Source organism: Pseudomyrmex gracilis, unplaced genomic scaffold (assembly GCF_002006095.1).
Source record: "Pseudomyrmex gracilis isolate BER0280 unplaced genomic scaffold, ASM200609v1 scaffold_13, whole genome shotgun sequence".
NCBI classification, from domain to species: Eukaryota; Metazoa; Arthropoda; class Insecta; order Hymenoptera; family Formicidae; genus Pseudomyrmex; species Pseudomyrmex gracilis.
In genome coordinates this window covers 312,227-339,555 of record NW_018020597.1, presented here as the reverse complement: position 1 = coordinate 339,555, position 27,329 = coordinate 312,227, and the positions used below count along the sequence as shown (strand labels likewise).

At 43.0% G+C, this 27,329-nt stretch overlaps 1 protein-coding gene across 7 annotated transcripts in view; it reads left to right on the top strand.

Moving 5' to 3' along the window:
- Positions 1–27,329, top strand: part of LOC109863808 (collagen alpha chain CG42342) — a 138,302-nt gene that overhangs the window by 94,334 nt on the left and 16,639 nt on the right. For 6 of the 7 annotated variants that reach the window (XM_020444379.1, XM_020444381.1, XM_020444378.1 and 3 more), the window contains 9 exons: positions 3,937–4,008; positions 6,956–7,009; positions 12,470–12,649; positions 14,079–14,184; positions 17,798–17,886; positions 24,085–24,211; positions 25,827–25,915; positions 26,345–26,434; positions 26,528–26,572. In XM_020444379.1, the coding sequence (XP_020299968.1) occupies positions 3,937–4,008; positions 6,956–7,009; positions 12,470–12,649; positions 14,079–14,184; positions 17,798–17,886; positions 24,085–24,211; positions 25,827–25,915; positions 26,345–26,434; positions 26,528–26,572 (852 nt within the window). The remainder of the gene's footprint in view (positions 1–3,936; positions 4,009–6,955; positions 7,010–12,469; positions 12,650–14,078; positions 14,185–17,797; positions 17,887–24,084; positions 24,212–25,826; positions 25,916–26,344; positions 26,435–26,527; positions 26,573–27,329) is intronic. The other variant, XM_020444382.1, reaches the window with a different exon arrangement.

Genomic DNA, 27,329 nt, shown 5'->3' with positions numbered 1-27,329 from the left:
AGACAACGGACACGTGTTCATTATGTCGCAACATATGAATAATTAAACGCTTCGCGAGTGCAAGAAACCGGAGATACAATTAAGCGCTCATCAATCGAAACTCGTTTTATCCATTGTGCTTTTTCCCTTTTTTATTTCTGAATTTTTTTTTTTGTTGTTCGGAACGGCCGACATATGCTCGTCGAATTAGCCGCAAAAATGCAGGATGATCAATCATACGGGCGATACACTCTTGGTATCGCATTCAACGGTTTACGCTATCGCACAGTTTTTGACGTGCGCGGCTCAAACGCTGGCGATGGCAGCGAGTGAAAATGAATACGAGTTTAAAATCACATGAGGATTCAACAATGCAGATGTTTTTGCTGATATTTACGCAAATATATCTGCAAAATATAACTAATTGAAAAAAAAAACTATTATTTTGTTGCTCCGATAGCGTGAAAAAAAATTGATGACACAGAGCACTCCTCACTGTGATACTGTGTGTGTATGTGTGTGTATCACAATGCGCGATGAAACTAATAAATTTATATCCTACGTTTGCATTTTTGTAACGACTGTTTAATTTTGAAAAATATTACACTGCGAGAAAAACGCGAGAGAGAAAATTAAGGGGTTTATATATTCCGCGATATTATTCCTCGTAAGCAAAAAATAAAAACATTCTTGCAGAATGAAGATGATTATTGATCGGTATTGCGGGGCGCGCAAATTCGCCGTATCTTTTAATTTGCGCTCGCACAGCAGTTTCGATTTATCACAATTTATTAAGACGACTCTCTCTATGTACGACGGTCGCGGTCGCGGTCGCGGTTGCGTGGCGACGGTCGAATCGAATTGCGAAGATGAATCGGATTTTAAATTGAGGATTTGCTCGCTCACTTGCGCTCACTTACTCCATTAACTCGAATGTGTCGGTTACTCGATCGCTATATTTTCTCCGATACGCGATATCTTCTAGCTCCGAGTGCGATTCATCGTTCGAGGCCTATTCATCATCAACTCTCCAAGTCTATTACACGTGTTATCTTCTTTTCGCGCGCGAAACAAGCCGCCGCGAGCTGTAAATCGATAAGGCAAAACAGATCCCGAGAAGTCGTGCGTACAACAACAACACACAACAACACGTCGTTATCGCAGTCATTTTGCAGTCATCATCCGTAAATGCGTAACAATCATTTAATCCAATGGTAAGAGAATATTCCGTCCGGGAAGACGGACGCATTGTTGCTCACGTTGACACGAGAAGGACGCAAATATCAGGGTACGTCACACGTGAGCGTAGATTGACAATTCCTGACATTCCTCGTCTCGTCTTTGTCGTTGTCTGGCGCAACGTTGACTGCGCACACGAAACGTTATTGCCACTCCGAGCGGACAAATCTTTGTATATTCGCGGAGAATATATACGGAAATTAAATCGTCGACTGTGCAGCAAACTCGCGCGTGTATCCTAGAATCCGAGTGTCCTGTCCAGATTCTGTGCGCCTCGACGTACATTTGATCCGTTTTGTCGTATACATATATATATATATATATATATATATATATATATATAATAATAATAATAATAATAATATAAAATAATACATGAAGATTTTCGCGCGCGATTTTCGTGACCACGGCGACAAGGTCCTTGTACATGCGTGACTCCCGGTTATGCAAGGGGTACCTCGGTAACACGCGATGTCTTTTCGCATGACAAGCCCTTGCGCGTCGGTGGTCCTTTGTGGCCCGTCTAGTTTGCTTTACAAGTAGAGCAGCCGCTTCTGTTTATACATGTGCATACACACACACACACAGACGTGTGTACATGTGACACGGTGTGTGTCTACGTTTCACGGTGTACAGGATGTCGCAGAATTACCGCTATTTCTCCTCGGTTGCAGACTGATTAATTAAGAAGGTTGACGTTTGATGCAATGTTCTTTTTTTTTTCAGATGCAAACAACTAGATAAGCCGCGCCGTCTTTTCTCTCACTTAGTTTCGCCAGAAAGAATTTTAATCAAACTAATTCAGACGCGTAGCAGCTTCATTAAGACACTAATATTAGCAGAGTTTCTTTGACGAACGAAGCGTGTATAGCTTGCGGATAAGATGCGCGTGCATATCGGAACACGAGCGACTCGAAAGAATGCGTGAGCGACAAGTTCTAAGACATTCTGTACGGTGAGGTTTCCGACGACGAGAATATACACGAGGACGTGTTGCGTGGTAGAACGGTGACGTGGCTGGTCTCGGTGGCGGTAAGGTACAAACGACAGAACAAACAGATAGCGGGCGAACGTGTCCCGTAGAGAAGGAGACAGAACCGGTGACGGGGAAAGGAAGAGAGAGAGAGAGTGGAAGCAATAAGTGCATTGCAAATATCGCAAGATATTTGTTTTGTCGATGGCCGCGGGAAGAAAGGACCCGATCGACTCCTTCCTCACTCTCTCGCTTTCTCTCTCTCTCTCTCTCTCTTTGTCCGATCAGCGTTTTCTTTAAACGAGTGTGGCAAACGAGTGTGTACACGCCGGCGACCAATCGTAAGCCCGACGTATCGATCTTCGCTGTCTCCGATATTCAAGTATAGTAACGAATCTCCCCGGCGTTTATATCGGATTTCATGCAAATAACTGCGACGCGCGCGCGCGCGCGGATCTACGGAAGCTCTGCAATTTGCCTCGGAATCGCGGCGCGCGGACAAGACTCGGCGGTGCAAACACACGCCGTTTGTCTTCTCTTTGAGAATTTACCAACCAAATCTCCTTCCCCATCCAGAGTAACGCGAATTACAAGCGCCGTTCCATCTCAAGCGAAATATTAAATCGCAATTTTAACCCTCGCCGAATCGCGTAATCGAAAATGTCTCTCTCTCTCTCTTTCTATGTATGTCTCTACAATTTCGCGCAAATGTAATTTCCTGTTTGTGAAAAAGCGCGCGGAGAGAGTAATTCCCGCGCGCACACAATGACAAATATATAGCGCATCGATACAGCGAGCGGAAGTATAAATCTGAATAAACCGCTTACGGTAGAATTAGAAATGATTCAGCCTGATGATGTCTGTATATGGACCATTGCGAGCTTTTGTCAAATTTTGAATACGTAGACTAAAATTTCCGATTTCAGCATTGTGTGTGCACCCTTTCAATCCATTGTTGTATATCTGTAAATTATCTCACTCCTCCCCATTTTATTACTTAATTTTACTCTTTGCGTTTGTTCCTCCCCCCTCCCCCTCTCTTCTCGACGAGAGAAATGTAGTTTGTTTATTTTCCCACACACGTACGTGTTTCACACTCTTCATTCTGAAAAAGACGTGTGAAGACGATACTAGTTAATACTGAAACTTGTAGAGAGCACGAGCATGAACGACGATCGCGAAGAGGATAAAAAATGTAAAAAGAAAAAAAACGCACGCATCTAACTTCTCTCTGTAGACATTTCGAAATCAGAAAGAATCTCATTTACTTTAATACCGAAAGAATCTCCGCGGCTCTTCTTCGCACAGACATTTTGAATTCTATCGCGTATCCTTGAAACGATTGCAGCAGAATTCCTGATTAAAGCTTGAAAGCGATAAGCATTTGTAATTCAAAGCACAGAGATAATTTTCTAAAAGGAGGATCTATATCTTTTTGCGCAATTGTCTTTTGTTTTAACCGACTCGAACGAATGCCGAAAAATTTTATTCCGAAATAAGAGAAAAACCTCTCTTGAAAACCGTCGGTAAAAATTCCAACGTTCGTTCCGAAAAAGAAAACGAGTTGTTATTTAATTTGCAAGAAGTGGAGTTTATTATTCTCGATCATAGAAGAGATACTTCTTGCATTACAATCACGAGAGACAAGAGAGCGTTGTTGTTTTTTTGTTACTCAGTTTTTGTCATCCGCGCTGTCACGATTTATTGCGACGTACGTAACGCAAACTGTCTATTTTTGTTCGCAGGGCCGACCCGGTGACAAGGGACAGAAGGGCGAGCTGGGCAGCCCCGGATTCGATGTCTTGTCCGCAGTGAAGGTATCTAAGCTACGCTATCTCTCGGCAGAAGAAAAGCAATATCCGCCCGGCGCACTCGTAACGCGAAAATGCGTGCTTGCGCGCGCGCGCGTTCTCTCATTTCTCGCCCTGCAACTTCCGTCGCCGTTTTTCCGAGAGCAATCTCGTAAAGCCCTGTGTGTGTATATGAGGGCGCGAGAGAGCGCGGGAGACACGAAGAATACGAAATAAATCCTTGGACGGGCGGAAAACGGCGGCCGAAGGAGCGGATGAGAGAAACGATATTCTCGTCGCGCGCGAGCTGCGCGCGCGCACGCAAAGCTGCAAATCCTATTTTACACGGTTAAAGTGCACTCGAGCGGGAACGTTATTAACGCCTATCTCGATCGCGTCAGGCGTCAAAGGACCGCGGGGGCAATTAATCGAGTAAGTTATACGGATTTCGGTTCAGGCTCGAAAGAATTTCAAATATCGGGGGCGAAGAAATTAATGTCGCGCGCGCGCGCGCGAGGGGAATCCCTTTAGGTTGGAACGATCCGACTCAAACGAGAGGACTCTTTGCACAAATCCTCAGGGAAATCATACAACGGAGAGAGGGGGGATGCAGCCTGATTCGCCTCGGCGTTTATCCGTGATAATTAAATTTTGACTCGGAAACGCGAAAATATATTATTTTGCAACGTTGTCGGAACGTCTGAAATAACATTTCGCACCGCAGTTTCTCTTATAGCGCGCGTTGCTACGGAGGAAGACCCGTTTTTATTTGACGTCAGAGTATTGAGGTCGAGGACGGGGAGGGAATGAGAGGGGGTTTTATTCCGCTCGAGCGCACTTGCGCGCGTCGTCGATCGCGCGCAATTTCTTTTTCCCGAAGTCAAACGACAAGAGAACACTCTTCCTCTTGTCACTTCCTCGTCGTCGAGAACCGAGTCGGCGGCTGGCTTCGTCCTGGAGGTTTCGCGAGATTCCATTGTGAATCACTGACGCGTGTCCGACGCGTTCGTCCGTGCAACATGCATATGCATATATACACGCTTGTGTCCAGAGCGAAACCGCCGAAAGCTCCGCGTTCTCGATCCGACGCAACAAGCGCATCCGTCGTATCGATCGGTGCGTTCGCTGCGCGTCGACGAGACCGTCATCGCGCGTAGAGTCCGTGCGCAACGAACAGAGGCGATTAATAAGCGCGTCTTTTTATTCTTGTGATACAGTATATGTTTGAAAATCTCATTTAATAATATTGAAAAGATTATTTCTTTTAATTTTATTATTAAAAATTTTCATGTTCCATAAAATAATTTATATTCTCTCACAGACGGAGAGATAAAATTTCAAATTTATTTAAAATAAAAAACGACTATCCGAAATATTCTCTGACGTTTCGTTACAGTAAAACACCATTTTCCAGTTTTACGTTTAAAAAATTAATTTTCAGTACAATTTAAAAACTATAGTAAAGTATTTTACGCGTAACGTTTATTGCCGCGCGTCTCAAACGTAAAGCGCAATCATTCACGGGTCGGAAAAATCACGAAGGAAGTCGAGGGAAGTCATCATCATCCGGAGGAGAATCGCGTCAGCTGTTGCTCGTCTACAAAAAGTTCCGCGCGTCAGTATGACCGAACAGCGAGAAACGAACAACCGATGTATGCACGATCTTTACGTCCGTTCCGTCGCGCGCCATCCGTCAAAATGCAGACGGTGGCGCGCGTAACGGCGAAATTGCCTCAGCGCCGCGACCCGATGAATGGTGAGCGCGAAAAACTCGCCGCGCACGGACTCTCCACCGTCTGTGTTGGAAAACGAATTTCACGCAATCTGTTCCGCGAGCGCGCGTACGCGCTTTTTTTTGCTATCCCTCCCGTTTTGACGCGCATCCGAACCACCAAGCCAACCACCATACAGCCACACGGCATCGCAGCACGAGAGTAAATAAATAAATTTTTACCTTTTTGCGCCTACGGGTCAATGCACAGGGATTGGGGTTAAAGAGGTCGGTGACGACGCTCCGCGGCGGGACGCTTGGCTACGCGGAAATCGTCGCCCTCAAGGTAAACCGACCTTCTCCTTCTCGGAAAGCGCGACACGCTTCATGGTGTCGCGATCCGGACGGACGTTCTCCTTTTTTTTCCTCCCCCCCGCCTTTTAGCCGCGCTCTCAGCTCTTCATCCCCGTCGTCCCACTGTTTCTTTCCCGTCACCCCGTCATTGTCATTACCATCTTGTCAACGTCGCTTCTTCTCTTCTACTTTTTCACCCTCTCCCACGGCCCCAGCCGTTCACACTCTCCAACTCCCTCACTCGCCCTTGTTATACCACCTGTCTGTCAGTTTTGTGCCCCCACGTGCGGGAATCCGCGCGTCGTCGCATACAGCCCGATGCGCGACAGGCCGGATCTCGTCCTAGTCGTTCGTTCTCTAGCTAGTCGTGTTGCCTCGTGCGGTGCTTTCGGTGTAGCGTTCTCTCGTTGGTTTATTCGAAACGAAGCGCTACATCGGCGCTCGTTTGCTTCGAAGTTGCAGGTCCTTTTTTTGATTCTCCGTTCCGGGACTTTTAAATAAAATTTCAAAATACATTTCTCCACACATGGAAGGAGATGAGTAGAAACAAGCATGTGTAGTTAATATAAAAAAAGTGTAAAAGTTTTTGTTTTTCATATAATCAAACAAGGGACCCGGTCGAAGACGAACGACCGTCGATGACGCGCTTCTTCACTTTGGTTTTTGGTTGGTAATGGTGTTTTTACTTTAAGTTACAGTATTTAGGTATATCTCTGGGCATGCCTTGGATTCGGAAGAGCAGTGAGATACGAGAACCCACCCTCACCCTAAACAAAAAATATAGCCCACACAGATGTCCCCGACACGCTTCCCGCCCGAAACCGATAACGACCCCACACCCAATCACCGTCCCTTGTTTTTGTCTTGTAGCAATTTGGTTTTTTACCCGTAGTGTTGACCTACTTTTAGGAACTTCAGGAGAAAGGGGTTAATATCTCAGCGCAGTCCATCATACAACTGAAAGTAAGTGCGCCTGCTCTTCGGGAGCCCCTTATTCCTTCCCACCCCCCCTTGTCGATTCTTCGATGATCGGTGCTCGGATCGAATCTCGCGTCGTTGCTCGCAAAACACGTCGCGTCTTTGCAAAACGATCTTGATCTCGCAAATTTAGAAGTACGTATCGCATATATTATTTAAGATGTGTTTTCTTAGTGATCGCGTTTATTCAAATCAGTGTTTTTTTAGATGCGTTCTCACGTTTCAGTTAAAAAAAAACTCATTGACATTAACATATTCGTTAAAAACTTATTGTTTTTTATATTTGTTTTTCAATAAAATAATTTCGCGGGTTAGCCATTTCGGGATTGTTCTGGTAGATCTACTTGCGGAGAGAGGTGGAAAAACGCTGAAACGAGCTGTCGCCGCGAAGAAGTTGCAAAAGTTTTCTCGGAAGAATCCCGGAGCGATTTAATTCCCCTTTCTCCAAGATTGCGAACTTGAGTTCGCGCCTTGAGTTCGGTTCGCCGCGACAACCCAGAATCCCCGCTGGGGGAGGGTCGTTTATTTATCGTCCGGCTAACCGAGCCAAGCGCGTCGTTCGTCCCCTGGTCGCGCGACGGGATTTTATCGCTGTGCTTCGACGCGCCACGCCAACGCCGAGCACCGGTTTCGATCGGAGGAACGAATGAGGCGAGAGCACGGCGGAAGAAAGAAATAAAGGAAGGAAACAAGCGAAACGGGCGTGCTGTTTGTAACGCGCACTCGAGAAAACACTGAGAGGAATCGTGTCGAAAATCATACCGCCGTGCTCGCGCCGTATCGACATTCGCGCGATTCGCTAGATTCCTCACAACACACCCTTTTTACTTTACTACGGTTCGACATCTCCTATGTTCTTTCGCCATCTTCCTCTCTTTCTCTCTCTCTTTCTCTCTTTTAGTATCGGGGTCGTGCACACGTTATATCGCGCGCGCTTCTTCCACGAACAAACCGGCAACGATCGTCCCGAACACGTGAAAGAGAAAGACCGCCCTCGAAAAACTGCGAACGAAGTTTCGCCGCGTGTCTCGCCGGTTCTTTCTGCTTTTCTCTTAGCTGGCAAAATGCAAATCCTCTCGCGAAAGAAGGCAAACGCAGCCTCTCAGCTCAACTGTTACCCGCTGCTGCCTGTCTGTCGGTGTCGAATTCGTATTCCTCGGAAAGATCGGAGACGCAGCCAGCAGTGCGCGATATCCTATACTCTTTCGGAATAAGACGGGAAACCGGTTCCATTCTCGCGCATTCGTACATCCGCTCCGAGTCTCTGACGCGCTTTGACTCGTCACACCGGCGGCGATGGCTTTCACGACGGAGGTACCGTTTGGATTTCAAAGAGTATCGCGTCGCGGCCTTCGTCGTCGTTCGAAAACGGTGTCACTTTTTTTTTTTTTTTTATCAAATTCCCAAGACAAAGAAGTTCTAGAATTACGGTTTCAGATAGAGAAAAATATTGAACAAGCGAAATTTTTACGGTAGCGAAATTTTCTTTTTTTTTTTTATTCTTTTTTTGTTTTTGGTTTTTTATTTGAATTTTGTAACAAGTTCGCGTTTTGCGCCGAAGGCACTTTTAACTTGAATTTTATATGCCACACCGTATTTTTTCGCTGTTCAAAATTGCATTGATGTTTTTTGAATAAATCTTTACCCGATGCTTGAGTTTTACATTCATCGTAGCGTGCATACAAGGTGTCAATACTAAAAAAAAATGAAAAAAAAAAAAAAAATACACGCATGAGCGAGGAATACGAAATTCGCGTACGCCGAGAGAGGGTGATTCGCAAAAAGGGAATTTTGCGCCACGAGTGGCGCGGATTACGTGGTCGCGTAGCCGCGAAAAAATCCCGACGGGAACGTGCGCGCGCGAGGAAGAGAAAAAAACAAAAAATTTCGCAACACCCATGCCGGCGCACATAAGGCGCGAGTAAAAAATGTACGACCCCGCCCGCACCCGTCCCGCATGCCAATGCGAAATCGCACGCGCCTCTACACACGGCCGCGTGCGTGCGTTGCATGATACTTGGAGCTATCTATAGTCTATCCTGTTTTCTCTTTGGCATATGTATATATACAAGCGCTATGTGTATTCCCGTTGTTTTTTTTTTTTTTTGTTTTGTTTTGTTTTGATTCTGTAGATGTGTGTTTTACGCGCGCGTGTGTTTCCGCCCGCTGGATAAATGCGCGGGTGGACAACTTGTGTGTGCGTAGGTTCTGCATCTGCGTAGATTTGGCTGTGATCGCATGATCGCATGATGATGATGATGATGATGATGGTGTATTGATGTAGCTGTCGGAAATGAATGAGTAACTAGCTGATTCTACGATGGGCGCCGGTCAACCAAAATTCGAATATTCAACGTAGTCACGTGATAATTCTCACGATAATTTTACTCGTATTAGATTATGCGCGGGGGGAACATGGGATTTGAAACGGTGACCTGAATTATAGTTAATGCTGGTGCTTGCATCAAAATTAATTAGCATATTGATTAATTATTATTTCATAAAGATAAAATCGCACAAATAAATATTTTGAAAGAGTTCGCGGCTCTATTATCGACAAACTGTCACAAACGGTGCAATTTCATCTGTAATATATTTATTTTTGCAATATATGTTGATTCAGCAAAAACAATCTTTTGTTTATTATATTTAGTCACGTGCGCGTCTTGTGTTCTCTTGGTTTTCAATTTTTTATTTATCTTGAGTACAATGATAATAATAACAAATTGATAATTGCTTTTGCGAACGCGATATATTTACATGAAAATACACGGGTGGTACTTGCCATAGTGCTATGCGATAATGCATAAGGGTAGCGCAAGTAACGAGCGGTCATGAATTATGATAACGTGGCTTCCGAGCATGAGGGAGGGTTAACCATAATGAGCTAAATTTCCTTTCTCTATTCGCGTTACAGCTAGAATTACGATCAAGGAGTCGATAATGAGACGCTAACCGCAGTTAATTACCCCGCTAGAAAGGCTTATTACAACTAAGTAAGGGGTAAGCGCGAAAAGTTTATATTCGCGCGTTTTTATACTCTTTCCCATTCTTTCTGCGAAATATCACGCGGGAAGTAAAATCTTTAAACGTTTACAATTTTGCTCTAATTTAATTCAGCAACGTTTATTGATAATGAAGTTTTGATAAATTAAATTGCTGACTCGAGCTGTGTGTTGAATTAAAAATAAAGTAAGTTTTTGTTTTCATATTTTTTAAGAGATCGTATAAATGCTCTTTTCTTTTATTTTTGGAAAACTGGTTCGAAAATTCATTAATTTGTATCGCGAAACTGTATTTTTCGTTTCGCTTATGAATATTCGGTCTTGCTTCATAATTATAACGCGGTGCAATCAAGCTCTGATTTGTTTGCTCCTGCGTGTGTGCAGGAGAAAAATTTAAAAAATAGGTTGCGCGCCGAACTGTTGTATATTTTTTTGTTTTGTTTTTGTTCACCGTGAAACATGTTGCCCCCACGCAAAATGTGCGCGACGACCGCGTATATCTCCGCGGAAACGCGTCTCGACGGGCTATTCCGGGTTGAGTTTTCATCCGGGGGCACCTGCGCCCGCGAAATATTGCGTACGTGTGTACAACGTCTGGCACATGCATGCCGCGTGCCGTAGACTTTCTAATAACTGCGTTGCTCGTATATTTCTGTTTTGAGTATGTGTGCGTGTGTGTATATGTGTCTTGCTGTACGCACCGAACGACGATACATCGTTATTTGTCTCGACCACCCCTCCCCGGGCAGGGGGAATATGCGCCCGCGATTGCACGCAGCACGCGTGTTGTGCACGAACATGTATGAATATATGTCGCGACGCGTTATATTATCGCGCACCTATCGTCTTTCGCGTTGTCTCCCCGCGAGCGCACGTACGAACACGTGTTCTCCGCGCGCGTTTGTACGTACGGGGTTGTGCCGCGCTACGGACCGCTGATGTCCCTCGGCCGTGACAGAAATTAATTGCTCGCTCGTTTATGCAGGCTGTCTCATCGCTACCGGAAAATGTTGTTTCAATAGCGGACCTTCGACGAACGCGCATTCATCTACCCGAATGCGTTTGATGAAGGGTCTAATTAATATTTGAACCGACCGCGTGCACAGTGTGCGTTTCACATACGACATACATATTGGCAGCAATATTCTTCGCTCCTTTGTAATTCAATTCGACGGGAATTGTATTTTAAAATTTTAATATTAAATAATAATTATTATAAGAGAGAGAAAGAAAATTAATTTTTTTTTTTCAGAATGGTTTCAATAATATAATTTAGGAATGTGTTATTTAAAATTGGTTTTTTGGAATGTGCACACACATTGACAATTTTCGTAAATTCGTTGAGAAATATTTGTCGAGATCTTTTGCAAGAATAAATTTTCTGTTAAATCTGTTTTCTTCCTCTCTTTCAATAACGACGAATGTGATGGAATTAAATTGCTTACGAAAAAAGATACAAACACACTTAAAACTAATTAAATATACGGTCACTATTCATCTTGTTCGCTTTTTCGTTAAATTAATTTACTTTGAACGTCAGTGGAACGGAATCAACTTAACCTAACTGCAGAAAGATAAAACTCTCTCGTTCGCTTAAAAATATTTCGAAATTGCCTTTTAGAACCTATTTTATCAGGGATTTTACCTTCGCGTCCGACAGCGGACTCTGTCCTCTAATAGCCTCCGGCACATCGCAAGTTTTCTACGTTACGTCGAACGAGCGCGTAAAAGTGTCCATAGACGAAAGATACGATCCCGAAGACCATCACGGAGATATTTCTTTACGGGATTCCGTTATCTTGAACACCGAGCATCTTCTTACGCGAAGAAGCAACTAATGAAAAATTTTCTCGCGCCACCGAAAACTCTTCATCCGCCTTATTACAGCGTCGAAGCAGCTGCGCGCGGTGATACGATAACGATAATACGGTAAAAAGTCCATTACATCCATTGTTGTTATCCGCTACGAAAACCATAAATCCGCGCAGAGCAACCCCGTACTTTCGCGTGCCGAGATCTCTTCCATGCACTATTTTCTCGCGCGAGTTTTCCTTTTTCCCGCGTCCGCCAGTCCACATACCTCTCTCTCGATCTTTCTTTGGGCTCTCTAACTTTGTCTGCCTCTCTGTCTTTCGTTCTCTCGTTCTCCTATCTACTTCTTTTTGCTGTTCCGCCACCTTCACACGTTCACCCGAGAGACCATACACCACATGTGTGCGGCTCTTCTTCTCTCTGACCTTTTCTTTTCTTATATCTCTTTCTTTATTTCTCTCTCTCTCTCTCTCTCTCTCTCTTTCTCTCTCTCTCTCTTTTTGTCTTCTCCCGTCGATCCCCCGTCAGTCCGTGGCACAAACCGACGAGTACCAAGAGACACTCTTGTGTCGAGGGCTCTCGCCGGAGAGAAAAGCCGTAACGACGTAACGCTCTTGGGACGTAACAGGGAGAGCCGGGTGAACCCGGACCGCCGGGACCACCCGGTCCGCCAGGAGCTGAGGGTCTTCCCGGACACGAGGGCAGACAGGGAATTCCGGGCGAGGTCGGCGCCCCAGGAGAAAAGGGCCCGCCCGGACCGATCGGGCCCGTCGGCCCGCCAGGCCCGTCAGGACTTTCGGGTCTCAAGGTGAGTAACGAGATTCGCACGAGAGAGATCGTATTATATATCCGATTACACACTCGGTCTGTGTCTTTGGAACTCGCCGTGGTGTCGAGTGTTGCCCGTTTTCTCAAAATGTAGATCGAGCTTTCCCCGGTCGACAATTGTATTCGTCTCTTTGTTGGTGTGACCGTTATCACGAAGTTGGAAACGGTGGATGAAACACGAACGAAAATAGAACAATGACGGAAACAACAGGAAAAAAAAATATAGAAAACAATAAAGTTCTCTTTATTGGTATTGATTAAACCTGGGTGGCAGTTACGAAAAATTTTTTACAGATGGAAAAAATAGAAAAACACGACATGTGGAAGGTAAACTTTTTTTCAATTTTTTTTTTTTTGTTGCAAACAAGTTGTTACAACACATACCATAAGTAAACTTTATTTTCACAACCGTTACATCGCGTCGCGCCGAAGGATAAATTGTTCCATGTTATTTCGTTCGTCGTTTAGACGCGCGAACGGTATGCGTAATGCGAAATTGGAACTTAACTTTATTTACCTTGATCAGCATTATGAAGCACGGTTTCATGTATTATCGTGGCTTGCGCGTTTCGAAATATCAAACGCTCAATATCGCGCTCAAAATTCCGCAGGGAGTGATTTAATATTACGAATATATCACCGCAGCTATAACCGCATTATTCGCGGAATAATGTAATGATTACGGTGCCGCGGCGCTTTCAAGTGCGCGGTTTGAAACAAATCCGACTAATCTCGTGGGATTTTCAGAGTTCCCTGCAATTTTAACGGCATTCTCACAATCTCGCTTAATCACAAGCGATGAATTTTTCAATACAAAACTTTTGCCTTGGGTTTGTTTTGCATTAAAGTTTCTCCGGCCAACACGTTTGTTTTTCACCAGATTGCTCGTGTATGTATACAAGTAGATGTGTGTGTGTGAAGCGTGGTGTTATGTGTACGTATACGAGTGCTCACGCTCGGAAAGATGCAACGTTACATGGATATTATGCACTTAACGTATCATACATATCTTTCAAAAGAGGTTACACAAACGATAATTTATTAATAGAGTACAACAGAGCGATTACAGAATAATAGAGTATTAATTACGTCCAGCGCACACGTTGTTAATTTAATCTAACTATAATTAATTGCATTCAGAAGCGTTGTTTCTACATATTAATTATCGAAGCATTTAACAATAAACTTGTCGTGATATAAAAAATAAAATGTTATTCATTTAACGAGGTTGTTCTTTTAATCAACGTGTTGCGCAAAAAAAAAACGATTTTATTGTGTAGGAAAAAAATTACTTATTACTTTATTCGAGAGAGAAAGAAAAATGAATTTTGTGAGAATTTCGAAACTTTCAAGCTTTCGCAGAAGTGCGATAAAAGATGTGCAGATCATCGAAAGTTTATTTTCAACAGGGTGACAAGGGTGATAGAGGCGATCGCGGCTTTACGACGAACTTCAAGGGCGAGCAGTTCCCCAGCGGAGTATTCGAAGGCCCACCTGGTCCACCAGGACCTCCTGGTAAGCATACAAACGAGATAATCTGCATATGAGATAAAGATTAAACATTAAACGTCAATTACAATTCTCGCGAGAACAACACGAGAACAACATTGCAGTAATTTTTTACGAATCTTCTATGCAAATTATGCTCGTTTCGTTGATTTAACTTATTTGACTCGAGAGAGTGTTCTATGTGTGTGTTGTTCACATACAATATTTTAGTACATAAAAAAATTACGAGAAGCTATTATATCTGTTTGCAGACATGTTAAAATTTTTGCGTTTTTAAAAGTTTATTTTTAACGAAGTATTTTATATTGTTTATATTTTTATTATATCTTCAATAACGTTTTTCAATGTTTTTTTTAATTGTCTAATATTTTTTTTTAATTTTTTCCTACAATTCTATTTTATATTTACTCCTAGACGTATTACTTCGACTCGGTATGTGATCAGATCCAACTCTATAATTTTCTACCCTCCGATTCTTTCGCGATTGAGAAAAGCCATTGAGAAATCATTAATATTTGTGATCCACACGAGAGGGATTAAGTCGGTCGTACGCGAGATTACTCGAGTCGGAACGCGGATAGCATTCATCCGTGAATCGATTATCTCCGCGAGCCGACGCGTCGACGTGACTTCAGGCGAAGAAAACGCGGAAATGTTTGACGAGGAAATCTCGACTTGAATGATCGTGCAAGTTCCTCGAGAGAGGATCGAGAGGCGATCGTGTGCGGTGGGCGTACACGTCGAGTGTATGCCTCGCTTGTGTAGTAATGTATGCGGCCGTGAGCAAATCTTTCTTTACCATTCGCGAGCCTCCTTCTTTTTTTCTATACGCAACCTCGCGCGGGTCGGCCATTAACCCTTCGGAAGTTGAGCGTCCTCGTGGAGGCACTTGTGCCCAAAAAAAAAAAGAAAAAGAACCGCAGTCACACACAGCAGCGACGTCTTGTAAAATCGCGCGCGTGAATTCGTTGAGAAAAAATTGCGCAAAAAAGTCAAGCACGAAGAAAATTGGAAAAATGTTCCTTCTTGTTTGTTTTTGTTCGAAACTTCGTGATAAACAAAAATTGAAGAAAAGGAGAACGAACAATCGTAGACGCGTTGCTAAAATGTATTAAATTTAGAGGAAGAAAGTCGCGCGCGATAAATAAAAATAAATTTCAAGTTTTACCGAGAAGTTCACACGGAGAAAAGTAAATCTTTCTCTTCGCCTAAAATATAAAGGCGAAGCGTCAAATTTTATAATTCAGAAAACTTAATGCCAACATCGGAGAACTGTGCAACCAATGTAGAATTTCCATAAAATATTCGCGGAGGAAAAATCGCTTTCCGAGTGCAACCGTGAATCTGTAAACCGTGGGAGTTGTCACGACAATTCTCTGAGATACTCCGCGCATAAAAGATTCATCTCTGTTTAAAGTTACAAGACAAGAGGTATCACGTGCAACGTTTGTCGTGAATAGTGCACAAGGGGTAATAAATGCACGGTTCTCTCGAAGTGCGCGGCGTTCGTGAGAGAGAGAGAGAGAGAGAGAGGAAGTGCGCGGTAGCTCGAGAGCAGCATCATCTCGTCACGGAATAAGACGGGGAGGGAGGGAGGGACCGGCTGCTATTGAAAAAAAAACTCTCTTCCGACCCTCCGCGCCGCCAATATCTCACGACTCGGTCGTTCGTCAACGTTCGTACGCCTGCCCACCTCGCAACGTGGCGAGAAAATGATTTACGATCGCGAACGTATTCTGAATCCGATCCCGACTACTCGTAAACGACCGTTTACAGCGCGCCGTGTTTGACCGTGATGTCGGATATTGGCAAAAGCGTCGCGAATATTAGTTACTGCCGCGCGCAGCCATGATTGATCCGCCCAGACGAACTCCGTGATTATGATCGAGTAAAAGTTAGGTGTAGTAGTGAGATATATAACGGCGAGAGAGAGCACGCGAAACAAAGTTGCACACGCTCATTACGGAACTTCGACTGTGCTCTCGAGACAGATTGTTAAAAAATTTATAGTTCATTGAAAATTATACAAGAACACGAAATTACACGACGGGAAGTGATTAAGTAACTTCTTGAGGATAAACTTTTATTTCTTAATCAAAGACAAACATATAAAAACGATAAAAAAAAAAAAAAAGAAGATACAAATCAACAAGGATTTTTTTGAGAAGGGATTTGAGTTGAAAAAACATCCGTTTAGCTTCTCTTTTTGCGCGGGAACGGATTTGAATTCGGGAGGCTTTACCGCGTCGATCCGTTTCTTTTTCTCTCGTGCGGGAAAATAATTTGGCATTGATGATAACAGAACGCCGTCGATATCTCGTGTCAAAGACAACGTCATCGTGAGTAATACTGCGAGAGTGGTACCGCATCCGACAGAACGAAATTACGTATACGCTAATCCGTCTTCATACCGTTGTGCGCGACGACAGCGAGAGCAACTAAGGACGAGGTAATGCCGTTTCCGGGCATTATACATGCGCAGCCGGCAGAATTAATTTACCCACATACAAATTCGTCCCGCAATTTCACGGCACGGAATTGCTACTGGTGTAGACGCGCCGCTGTCGATACTACGCGACGACGACAACAACGACGTCGCATTTTAGGAATTACAACGTGCGCGCATACACCGCAATTGCCTCTCACTCTCTCGCGCGTTATTCGCACACGTGAATCTTTCGCTTTGCGAAATTTTTTTTCTTTTTTTTTTTTTGCTAAGTTCGTAAAAATCACCTCAATAGCAAAACTGCACGCAAAATGTGGAGAAATTTTGTTTTGTTTTTTATTTAAAAAATTGCGTTAATTTTACAAGCACCGCGTTATATATTTTTTTTTTTTTTTTATTAAATTTCTCTAAATTTAAAACACGTCGTGTGACGAACGTGAATAAATGTCACATTATATTTGTCAGATAGTGTAAATGTATGTGGAAATTAATTGCGAGCAAATGTAATTTTATTTCATTACTGGTACAGGAAGAGGAAGGAAGGAAATGTTAGGCAGATATACAACGCGGTTGTTTCCTTGCCGTGTGTGACAGAGCAACATTGATCGTTCTCGTTCGAACATATATCATCTTCTTTCTAGGTGTCAGTTGCGTCTGTCAGTGTGGATCGTAGACACGATAAATCAGAATTTTTATTGGTAGAAAATGTGTCAGCGATATGATTGGAAGCGCGCGTCGATGAAAATGAACTTTTAATCCGCGACGACGCTTGACAGACCATCATTCTAATTCTTTCGGCCGTTCAATCTCGATCAGCACCACTACGTTTAACGCGTTTTCAAAAGTTTGACCGCGTTGCTCGAGGATGTTTTTTTTTTTTTTTTACAACGTTCCGAATTCGCTTGCATTCTCTCGATGTCATCGACACGATCCGAAATAAACTTCCGTAAACGTCAATCACGCGATCCGTCGAAAAAAAAAAACGCCACCTCTGACGTTCGGATACTTGAGAGGATCTTCCGAGAACACCGCCGGGATTCCGGAGATCCCGCGTGTGGCTCGTTCGCGTGCGGATTCGCGCGACACGCCGCGCGCGTGTTGCGAGCGAAACGCACGAGCGAGTCAAGCGTGGTGTGCGGGCGCCATGTTTCATCTTATATGCATGGCACGCAGGGCCCCAGGGCGAGAAAGGAGAACTGGGCCCGACGGGACCGCCCGGCCTGCCAGGCGAGAAGGGTGCTCGGGGAAAGCCAGGGAAGAGGGTAAGCTTCAGCGAGGTCCTCCGACCGCCGCCAATCGTCGACCAAAAACAACTCCGTACGACGATCCGTTCCTCTCTCTCTCTCTCTCTCCCTACAACTGTCATCGCCCCGTCCATTCGTCCGTCTGTTCGTCCATTCGATCAATCCTGTTATCCGTTGATTGAATCCGAACGTGCAGGAAACAGAAAGAAATTAAAAAAAAAAAGAAGAAAAAAAGGAGATTGGTCCATTCAATCTCTTCCTCGATGTGTCCCGTATATTCCTCCTGACGATCCCGTATATCCCTCCCTCTCTAGATCGACATCCCGTCGTATCGTATGCATCCCCGCACGTCGGTGCACGTTCTCTTGCATGCTAGGGAAAAAACGTAGTATAGCCGCAGCACTTATAACGTTTCACGAACGTCGGATAATCGCATGCCCCTTAACTTGAATGTCATCTATCTGAATCTCTCGTGTATATATAGACGCTCACAGCATGACGTAATAAATTGTAGCCTTCTTCCGTGTGGGTATATATACAGTCTGTTTTTACAACAGCGTGTCACAACGTGTCTTGCCTGGTATCTATATCTACCATACATACCAGACCAGAGTTTGGAGTCTCCAGTGAGACCTTACAACGCGCGCAACCGCGGTTACTTCCCCCCCGATTTGCCTGATTTGATATTCCCGATTATATCGTTTCTAATTTCGCGTTTTAATTGAAAGAGCGGATCTCTCGCTCTCTCAACGTTTACATTTCGATTTTATCGCGTCTCCGTCTTTCTCTCCCTTCCTCTATCTCTTTGCTCGACCATGTATATATTTAATTTTGAGAATATTAATCAATCCTAGTTTGAAGAAGTAATTAAGAATTAATCAATCTTTTATTTTCGCGCTAATAACGTGAGAATTATCGTCGGCTAATCGTCGTCGTTAATCATCTTCGCGAATATAAACCTCAAGTTTCGTTTATAATTTCGGCCAGAAAAAAATAAATAAATAAATAAATTGCGGGAAAAAAACAATGTTGTCGTGCCATTTGCGAAACAATCGTCGCTTAATTTGTAAATTTGCGCGAGAAAGGCTCTTTCGCTTGTCGCGACTCGCAAAAATGTGTAAATATAATATACGTTTCGGAATTGGCGGAATCGCTGTAAAAAGAGAAGCGCCGATAAAGAGAGCGTTGACATTTCCGATATATCGTGATAAAAACAAAACAAAAAAAAAATTATCGCATGAAGTTATATGACGCGTTATTTCACACGATCGAAAAATCCTCTCACGGTGTTCCAATCATCAATCTTCCACATTTTTATCGATTAAATAACTTTCCGCGGTCCCGGAGAATAACGCTATAATTCTCCCTTCAGCGTGAAAATGTCCGACGTCTTTTTTTTTTTTTTTTTTTTTTGTCCCTTCTGTGCCGCCTTCCTTCTTGGTTTCTTTCGCCCTACTTTCGTGCAACGCCTCGCGCGCTTTCCCACGGAATATTAGATTTTGTAATCCCCGAGATCTCTTCCCTTCCCCTCCCTCCCGGAAAAAACGAGCGCGACTTGGTCGCGCGCCGGGGTGAAAAACGCTTTTTAGCCGCGCGAGAGGCAGCAGCACGCGCGCACGGCACTCCTCACGCAGTCACGCGAGCATGAGCACGTTATACATCACGCCGTCACACCTGCATCGTCGAATAAACGGCAACTGAACAAGAGCATCGTCACTTGGACGGCTACGGGCCGAGGAAAGTTCCCCGCCGTAGGGCGACGTGTAATCTCGCTTGTCGAAAGTATTTGCGCTCCCGTCTTCTTGCATTAGCATAACGCGATAGAGTGTATAAACGCAATAGTACACGCGATATTAAGCGAGAAAGGGACGAGGTACGTAACGGAAAACATTTTATCCGTTAGTTGGAAAATCACGCATAAAAAGAACGAGAGATTTGTTTCAATTTTAATGTGCGCGTGAGTTTTATATCGCCGCGCCAAAACTAATTAATTTTTCTTCAATTATTTACGGAAGTTTTCAAAGAAACATTAAAAAAAAATATCTCAAAACCGTGATTTGTTATTTTATTTCTACAAACATCGGATAAACATCTGACAGACGAAATTTGTTTCAAAAATAAAGATAGATTTGGAATAATTTTCGCACAATAATGTTACTTACGGCCGACAACGGCGGTTCGTTGTTACGTCGCAATTGCCGTCGCTCTCGTAGCTGCATTTGATTCGCGAGGGAGAAACAGCACGCGCGCTTAGTACACACATTTTTTTCCGCGCGTATAGTATAATAGTTTTCCGCGCTTTTTATCGGAAACTTTCCTCGCGCGCTCGTATCTGTCCTCGGAATTGCATTTTTACGTATCTCGAGCGACTCGTCGGGACTCCCGTGTGTCCCCGCGATGTGAAAGAAGAAAAAATGCAAAGAAAGAGAAGAGAAAGAAAAAAAAATTTAATTTAAAGTAGAGCAAACAGGAACGCGTAAAAAGAGAAAGTAGATGGAAAAAAACCAAAAGAAACGTTGGTGGCAGCAAATAACACGTATATATAAAATACATAACGGATATTGTGTGATATATCCGAGGCTTCCCCCCTCGGTGTGTTTCTCACTTCTCACCCCCGCCCTTGTGAAACTATTTTTTGTTTTTTTTTTTTTTTTTACTCTACCCTCTTCATCCCTGTTCGTCTATGCGCGGACGTCGAGGCGTCGATCGTCTCCACATTTATACCAACCGGCACCAGGCTCGCGAACAGCCAGGCTGGCGTGAACTCGAAGCTGGCTGGCTGGCAAACAAACAAGCAAGCAAGCAAGCAAGCAAGCAAGCAGGGGGTGGCGGGCTTAAGCGGCCAAATTACACGCCTACGCGCGCCTAACACCCGTAACTACCTAAGAGCTTGGCGTGCGACTGTGTACTACTCTTTCGGGTCCACCGTAAGTATACTCGTACATCTGCCGAGCGATCGTAACTTTCGGCACATTACCTACGGCCAAGCTGCAAACGGCGACGCACGTGCGCGCATCCTCGAAATATCCTTTCGCGCGCGGAAACACGAGAAAATAATAAAAAAAAAAAAAAACGAAACTCTCGCGGACGTGTGTGTCTGCCTCGACTTGTTCCAAACGGAGATTGAGTGCACTTAAGGGCGTCGAAAACTGCGTGTGAAATTTTTAGCGCGTTTCGACACTTGGATACGATAATTGATTACCCGTTTGGCACGTGCGCACACGTTAACTTTCTGATGAAACGAAACACGTAATTGCGTTAGTCATCACCGATATGTAATCACCGGTGGTATTTAACGTGTAAACTTCTTGTGAGTTTGAATTCGTGGATTTAATCGATATATTGATCGCTTCGGTTTGCGAGAAAGCCGTCGTTGAAGCGAATGAATTCAGTATTTTCGCGAACAAAAATCTACTCGAAGAAGAGAGTCTCTCTCTTTTTTTTATAAGTCATATTTCACGCGGCCAAGTGTCGTTCTTATGAAGGGACGTCGTTTTCTCTGAAGCCTCATTATAAATATACATGATACATGTATTAATCTGCGAGAGCCTGTGTTTAATGAATATTTAATGAGCAAATATACATTTCTTGCTGTGACGTGCAAAGTCTGTTCATTTCGCATATATACATGTGTCGAGGGCGAAGCACTCTATTCCCATTTAGAACTTAATTAAGCTCTTCCCGCAATTTCTTGAATATTTTATATTCGGCGAATGTACATTCGGCCGCGCGAATTTTTATTGCGAGATGGTTAATAGGTATATGTATATGAAATCACGTTTGTAATAGAGTTTTGTTAATGAGGTTTGGTCGCTCTCTAATGAACGAACAAGAGGAGGAAACGTTTGTACTTGCGAATTTTACACCTTCGAGTATAAAAAAAAAAAAAAAAAAGTACACGTTCGAACGCGCAAAAGACAGTAAATTGAATAAAATAAAATTGCAATTTAAAGTTGAATATATATATATCAAATTTTAATTTCTCACATATTTTACTGCGTAGAAAAAACCCCCCTCGTTTTATACTCCGGGAAAAGTTTAGCGGAGATAAATGCCACTGCAGTTGATGACTTTCGCAGTTTCCGCTTCCCTCCCGGGGAATAATTTCGCAAACACCAACAGAAAGTGTTTGCAGAGAACGGGATTAAACGCGAAATGTATGTAATCTTGTAATGCGCGGCGCCGTGTGCGCGCGGCGTTACGAGCCCCGAGAATTAGTCTTCGGGAACAACTTTGGCGCGGTTTCGTCGGTCGAACCGCGAACGATAAACTCGCATTGCCCGCTCGCGATGCTTATATCCCCGCGATGCACCGAACCGTAAAATTCGCCACTCGACCACGAAGCAAGTTCGCTCTGGCAACTTCGCCCGTCCGTTCGATTTGCCTCGCTAACGAGACGCGGACCCGTTCCTATATTTGTTCCCCGGATGCGCCGCGTGCGTCCCGATTGCAAAGTCGCGGCCAAGTGTGCGTACAAACTAACGTGTATACAGGGTGCGCCGAACCAATCCCAAATAAACCCAAAATTGATTATTTAACAATTTCGATTTCTAGATTGTCTCCCTCTCCCTCAAAGATAAAATCTTTGCAGTAAATTTAAATCAACATTCACGCACACAAAACTGAAAAAAAGAACCGATAGAGTTTTGACAAGAATCGTTGAGAATTTATTGTATCTTCCTAGAGATATGTTTGTCAAATAAAAACAAATTTCTTTCCAGATTTGCTGGAGAGTATATATATCGGAAAAATATTTTCGGTGATTGGTCTGAGCTGCCCTGTAGATTCAGCAAATTTACCACTCTCCCTTTTGGGATAACATCAGGGGCGATATCGATCGCTTTTGACAGTCGTGTATCTGTAAGCCGCGTGCGAGTGTGTTGTTGTGTAGTTACGGTTAGTCAGTAGTGATCCTCGGCGTGTAGTGTACCGTAGCTTGTGTAACTAATTTGTGTTTATGTAGCGAGTAACACCACACCCCACTACTTCTCCCCCGTGTGTGTTGGTTCCGATTCACTAATCACTAATAACCACTACTACTCCCGGCTTGTTGTTGTGTTGAGGCTCTCGCAACCCTATCGACCGGCGATCGCAAGCGCCTGCAGCCTATCGCGTAAGTATCAAAGACTTGTCAAAGTATGTGTAGCTTACTCTGTCGCGACCATGGCGTCTCTCTCACGCTCGATCGCTCGCGATATTAATTTTTGTCTATTTTTATTTTAATGTACTATTTAATCATCATTTTTTCTGTGTCTCTCTCTCTCTCTCTCTCTCTCTCTCTTTCTCTCTCTTTCTCCATCTCCTGTGTGTTCGCCTTCTCTTTTTCTCTCTTTCGCTGTTTTATCTCGCGTTTTCCGTTGACTTATTAACGGAAACCGAATTATAAATTTGTTATTTCGACAAAGAACTAAATTTTTTTATTTAAATTGTGCGTTAAAATGTATTTATTTGATTTGATTTGTTAATCAATGCGCGAAACAAATTAATGTAAATTAATTGTCTTGAGTGCCACTTAACAAACGCTTCAAAATGTTTGTTAATCATTATGTGTTGCGTGTTCTTCAATGGTGCAATCGAAACAAAGGAGAGCTGTCGTGAAAAATATACGAAATTGCCAATCGGTGGTAAGGAGAAAATTTATGAGACGTCTTTTCGCGAACAAAAAAGAAATCCTGTTAGAGGCGCCCAGGAGAACTTGACTCTACAGATTGTAGTTATGAGAATAGAGACTCGTAAATCACGAGTAACTCTATCGTAAGAGCGTAAGAGAGAAAGAGAGATACTAGTAGTCCACAATTTTCTACTAAATTTGAGCCCTCTAACTAGCCTCCCTTAGTCGCATGAGTATTAGTAGTCGTTGTCTACGTCACAAAGCAAACATTTTGTTGTAGATTACAAAAGTGTATTTTTAATTGTATAGAAAACAAATTTTTTAGCTGAACGATCTTGACGCCTGTAAACACGTCGAAGAAATTCTAATTTACATTTACTTGCGCATTAAAATTTATCAAGTTATCGCGCAGATGACGAATGCGAGGCGTCAAGATCGATCGATATCATCGACGTAGATCTCGAAACACATCCTCCCTTCCTCCTCTCCCTCCTCTCTGAAAAAAAAAAGAAACACATTAACGCTTCATCATCAGAAGCAAAGAAATAAAATTGACAGCGTACATGGAGGACCTGGTTGGATCTGACCTTGCAGTGTCATTGTAGGGTTTCAAGGGTGAGAGCAGTGTGTCGTTGGCGAGGGGTGCTCCCGGCCTGCCGGGTCTGAAGGGTGAGCCCGGCGAACGGGGTTACCGGGGCGAAAAAGGCGCCAAGGGAGACTCGGGTTCACCAGGTAGATTATTACGAAAAGCCACCCCTATCGCGGGAATTCGGCAGGAAAAGTGGAGGATAAGCGCCGAAAAGAAACGATCGCGTCCACCCTATCTAATCCGTGACCGAGACGTGGATCTTCTATCCGGCGCACGTCTCATCGTTCTTCGTACCTTCAATCATGTCTATCCGCACTCATGCGAAAAAAATCGGAAAATAACCGGGATTTATTTGATTTTTTTTTTCACAGGGCGACAATAATAAAAATAACTACATTTTTTTTCACAAAATAACATCGAGTGGTTAATGTTGTTTAAAATTTATTTTTTCTTTTCTTTATTATTATTATTTTTTAATTGCTTTATTTTTGTTCAATTGCATCAGTTTCTCGAAGAGTTAAGAAAAGAGTATCGTGCGATTTACCTCAGCAACACGTTTTCCGAACATATTTTTGAACGTACTTTTTTGTATGCGTTTGAAAGAGAATAAGATTTTATATAAATAGTAGTTTTATAAATAATTTCAAGTGTGAAATGCTCCAATTCCCTTATCGGATTGTGCGAAAATTCAGAAACCGAGCGATGCGGGCGAGATCACAGTTCGAGTTCCTTTGACCTGCTTAATTTTCGCGAATATGTAATGGCAAAACGATTCGGGAAGTTTTCTCTCGCAAAACTTGAAAACGGGTCTTGCCCTTAGGGGATAAGAAATCGTGCCAGTCTTTCAATTTCTTTTTCGAATGTAGGGAATGGTGTAGCGTAACACTTCCGCCAACTTCGTCTTTCCGAGGAAAAATTTTTAATCGAAAGGTAATAACGCGTCTAGCGCGCCCGATACGGAAGTTTAATATTACTCCGCTTCGTATATAATCAATTGAAAATTTAATTAAACGTTTCCGTTTCTCTCCTGAAAGGGACCGTCGGACAATCGATACTTATTGTTGCCATGTCGTCGTATTATCAATGCTGTTTAATGTAAGAAACAGATACTTTAAAATATTATCTACGCGTGAGTTTTTCGATAAACACGTATTTTTCTGCGAAATATTAATTAAGAAAAAAAGAAAGTAATAAATATATTTCTCATTGCGCGATAGATATTTCGAGCGCACAAGAATAGCTTCTTATAAAAGATACTATTATATATATATGTTCGCATTATATTCTTATCACCGTGACAAGAATATTTGTTTTAAAAAAAAGTAGCTGTTTATTCGGTTTTTAGAGGCAGTTTAAGAAACGCCCGCGCGCTATGAGATATTTAAAGATAATTCTCGATATACTTAGATGGACAATAAACATCGAGTATCTGCTGGTCTCTCGGGTGAGTCGTTCTTTTTCGCGAAGGCGGGATAAACACGCCGGAAGTATTCCCGGCACGGAGGAACGCTCCGGGGCGAAATGAGAAGTCGGGGAGCAAAGAAACGACCGACGTAGGATAGATAAAGGGAAGGCGAAGTGGGCAGAAGGGAGTTATCCTTGTGCCACGCGCGCGTTTAACAGAATTGCGGGGCGCGTCATCAATCGCGCGCGCGCGCGCGCGCTCGAACGCGCGAATTAATCTAACTTCTTGGCGAACGGAAGAACGCGCGTCGAACCAAAGCGACGGGCTCTCACGGTCCGCAAATTCGCTTTCAGGGCCCAAGGGAGATATGGGACCGCCGGGCTTGCCGGGTTTCAACGGAACCGAAGGCATCGCCGGTATCCAAGGACCTCCCGGATTACCGGTAAGTAGAACGCAAATGAGAAATGTTCCCCTATTCCAAAATCCCTTCTTGCTTCCGATGTAATATTGGGGAAATACCGCGCTGTGTGCACCACGTGTGTTTTATACAAAAGGCGGCGAGAATTTAATATCTCCCGGTCGCCTTTTGCAATAATGTCACCGGAGTGTTTTACGTTGTAAATATTGTGAATCAATTTGAGAATGAAAATGCAAAGAAAAGAATTTTATACAACACACACGTGTGTTTTCGATAATGTGTTACGAGAGAGTTTTACACTCGCGTTTTATTCGACACATTTCTCGATATGCGAGAACTAAACGTAATATAATTAATGTGTTGAATTTAATTAAAGTGCATTGTGCTACGTGACATTCATATAGTTTTCACAGAGTTGGGAGAGAAGTTTCACGCATGTGTCTGTCTCTTCAGGGAATTGCCGGACCCAAAGGTGAGAAAGGCGAGTACGGTGACATCGGTCCCCCCGGTCTTATGGGACCTCCAGGTCTGCCCGGCCCACCGGTACGTTACGACCCTAAACACCATGTGGCTTTTCTAAACGACTCTTCCTTATCGTAAATATTGTCTGTCTTATGCGATTCTTCCTGTCAACAGGGCTATCCCGGACTGAAAGGCGAGAAGGGAGAGAAAGGTGAATCGGTGAGTGTGTGTGTGAGTCCGTACCGGAGTTGCACATTTGTCGAATTACATTTCATTGTTTCGAGAACAATAGGCGCAACTGACAATCAATTTGTCAAATAAGATACTGTGAGAGAGAATATTGCACAGACAATTTAAGCATAGTAAAATAACAAAAAATATATTAAAACAATAAAACGATGTAATATAAAAATTTTTTAACAATTTTAATATATTGCCATTTATATTATTTACGTAAAAATAACAACTATATTATTTAATTAAATAGTAATATACAATATAATTACTATTTATATTGTATTATTTTTATAGTCGGTAACAATATGTTAAAATAACTCTTACACAAAATCTTTACATATAAATTACAATATTATTATACAATATTATTTATATAAATGACTATTTTCACTTGCGATTATATTGCTTGATAATGTAATATGATGATGGATACCGTATTCAATTTTTGACGCACAGGAAATGCGATCTCATCAAAGCAATATCTAAGAGAAATTAATTTCACTCGCACGATCAAATAAATTTAAGCATGGCTCTCTATTGAAGAATAGGACGGTATATAAAAGCAGTATATTATTTGTATATATATAGATATATATATATATATATATATAATATATATATTATATGTATCTATTTATTATATAATAAACGATTCGATGAACGCAGCTGTCGCAGTTTCCGATCGATCGCGAGAGACTGTCTTCTCCGGTGCTGTGTTTTCGTATCACAATAGCGCGCG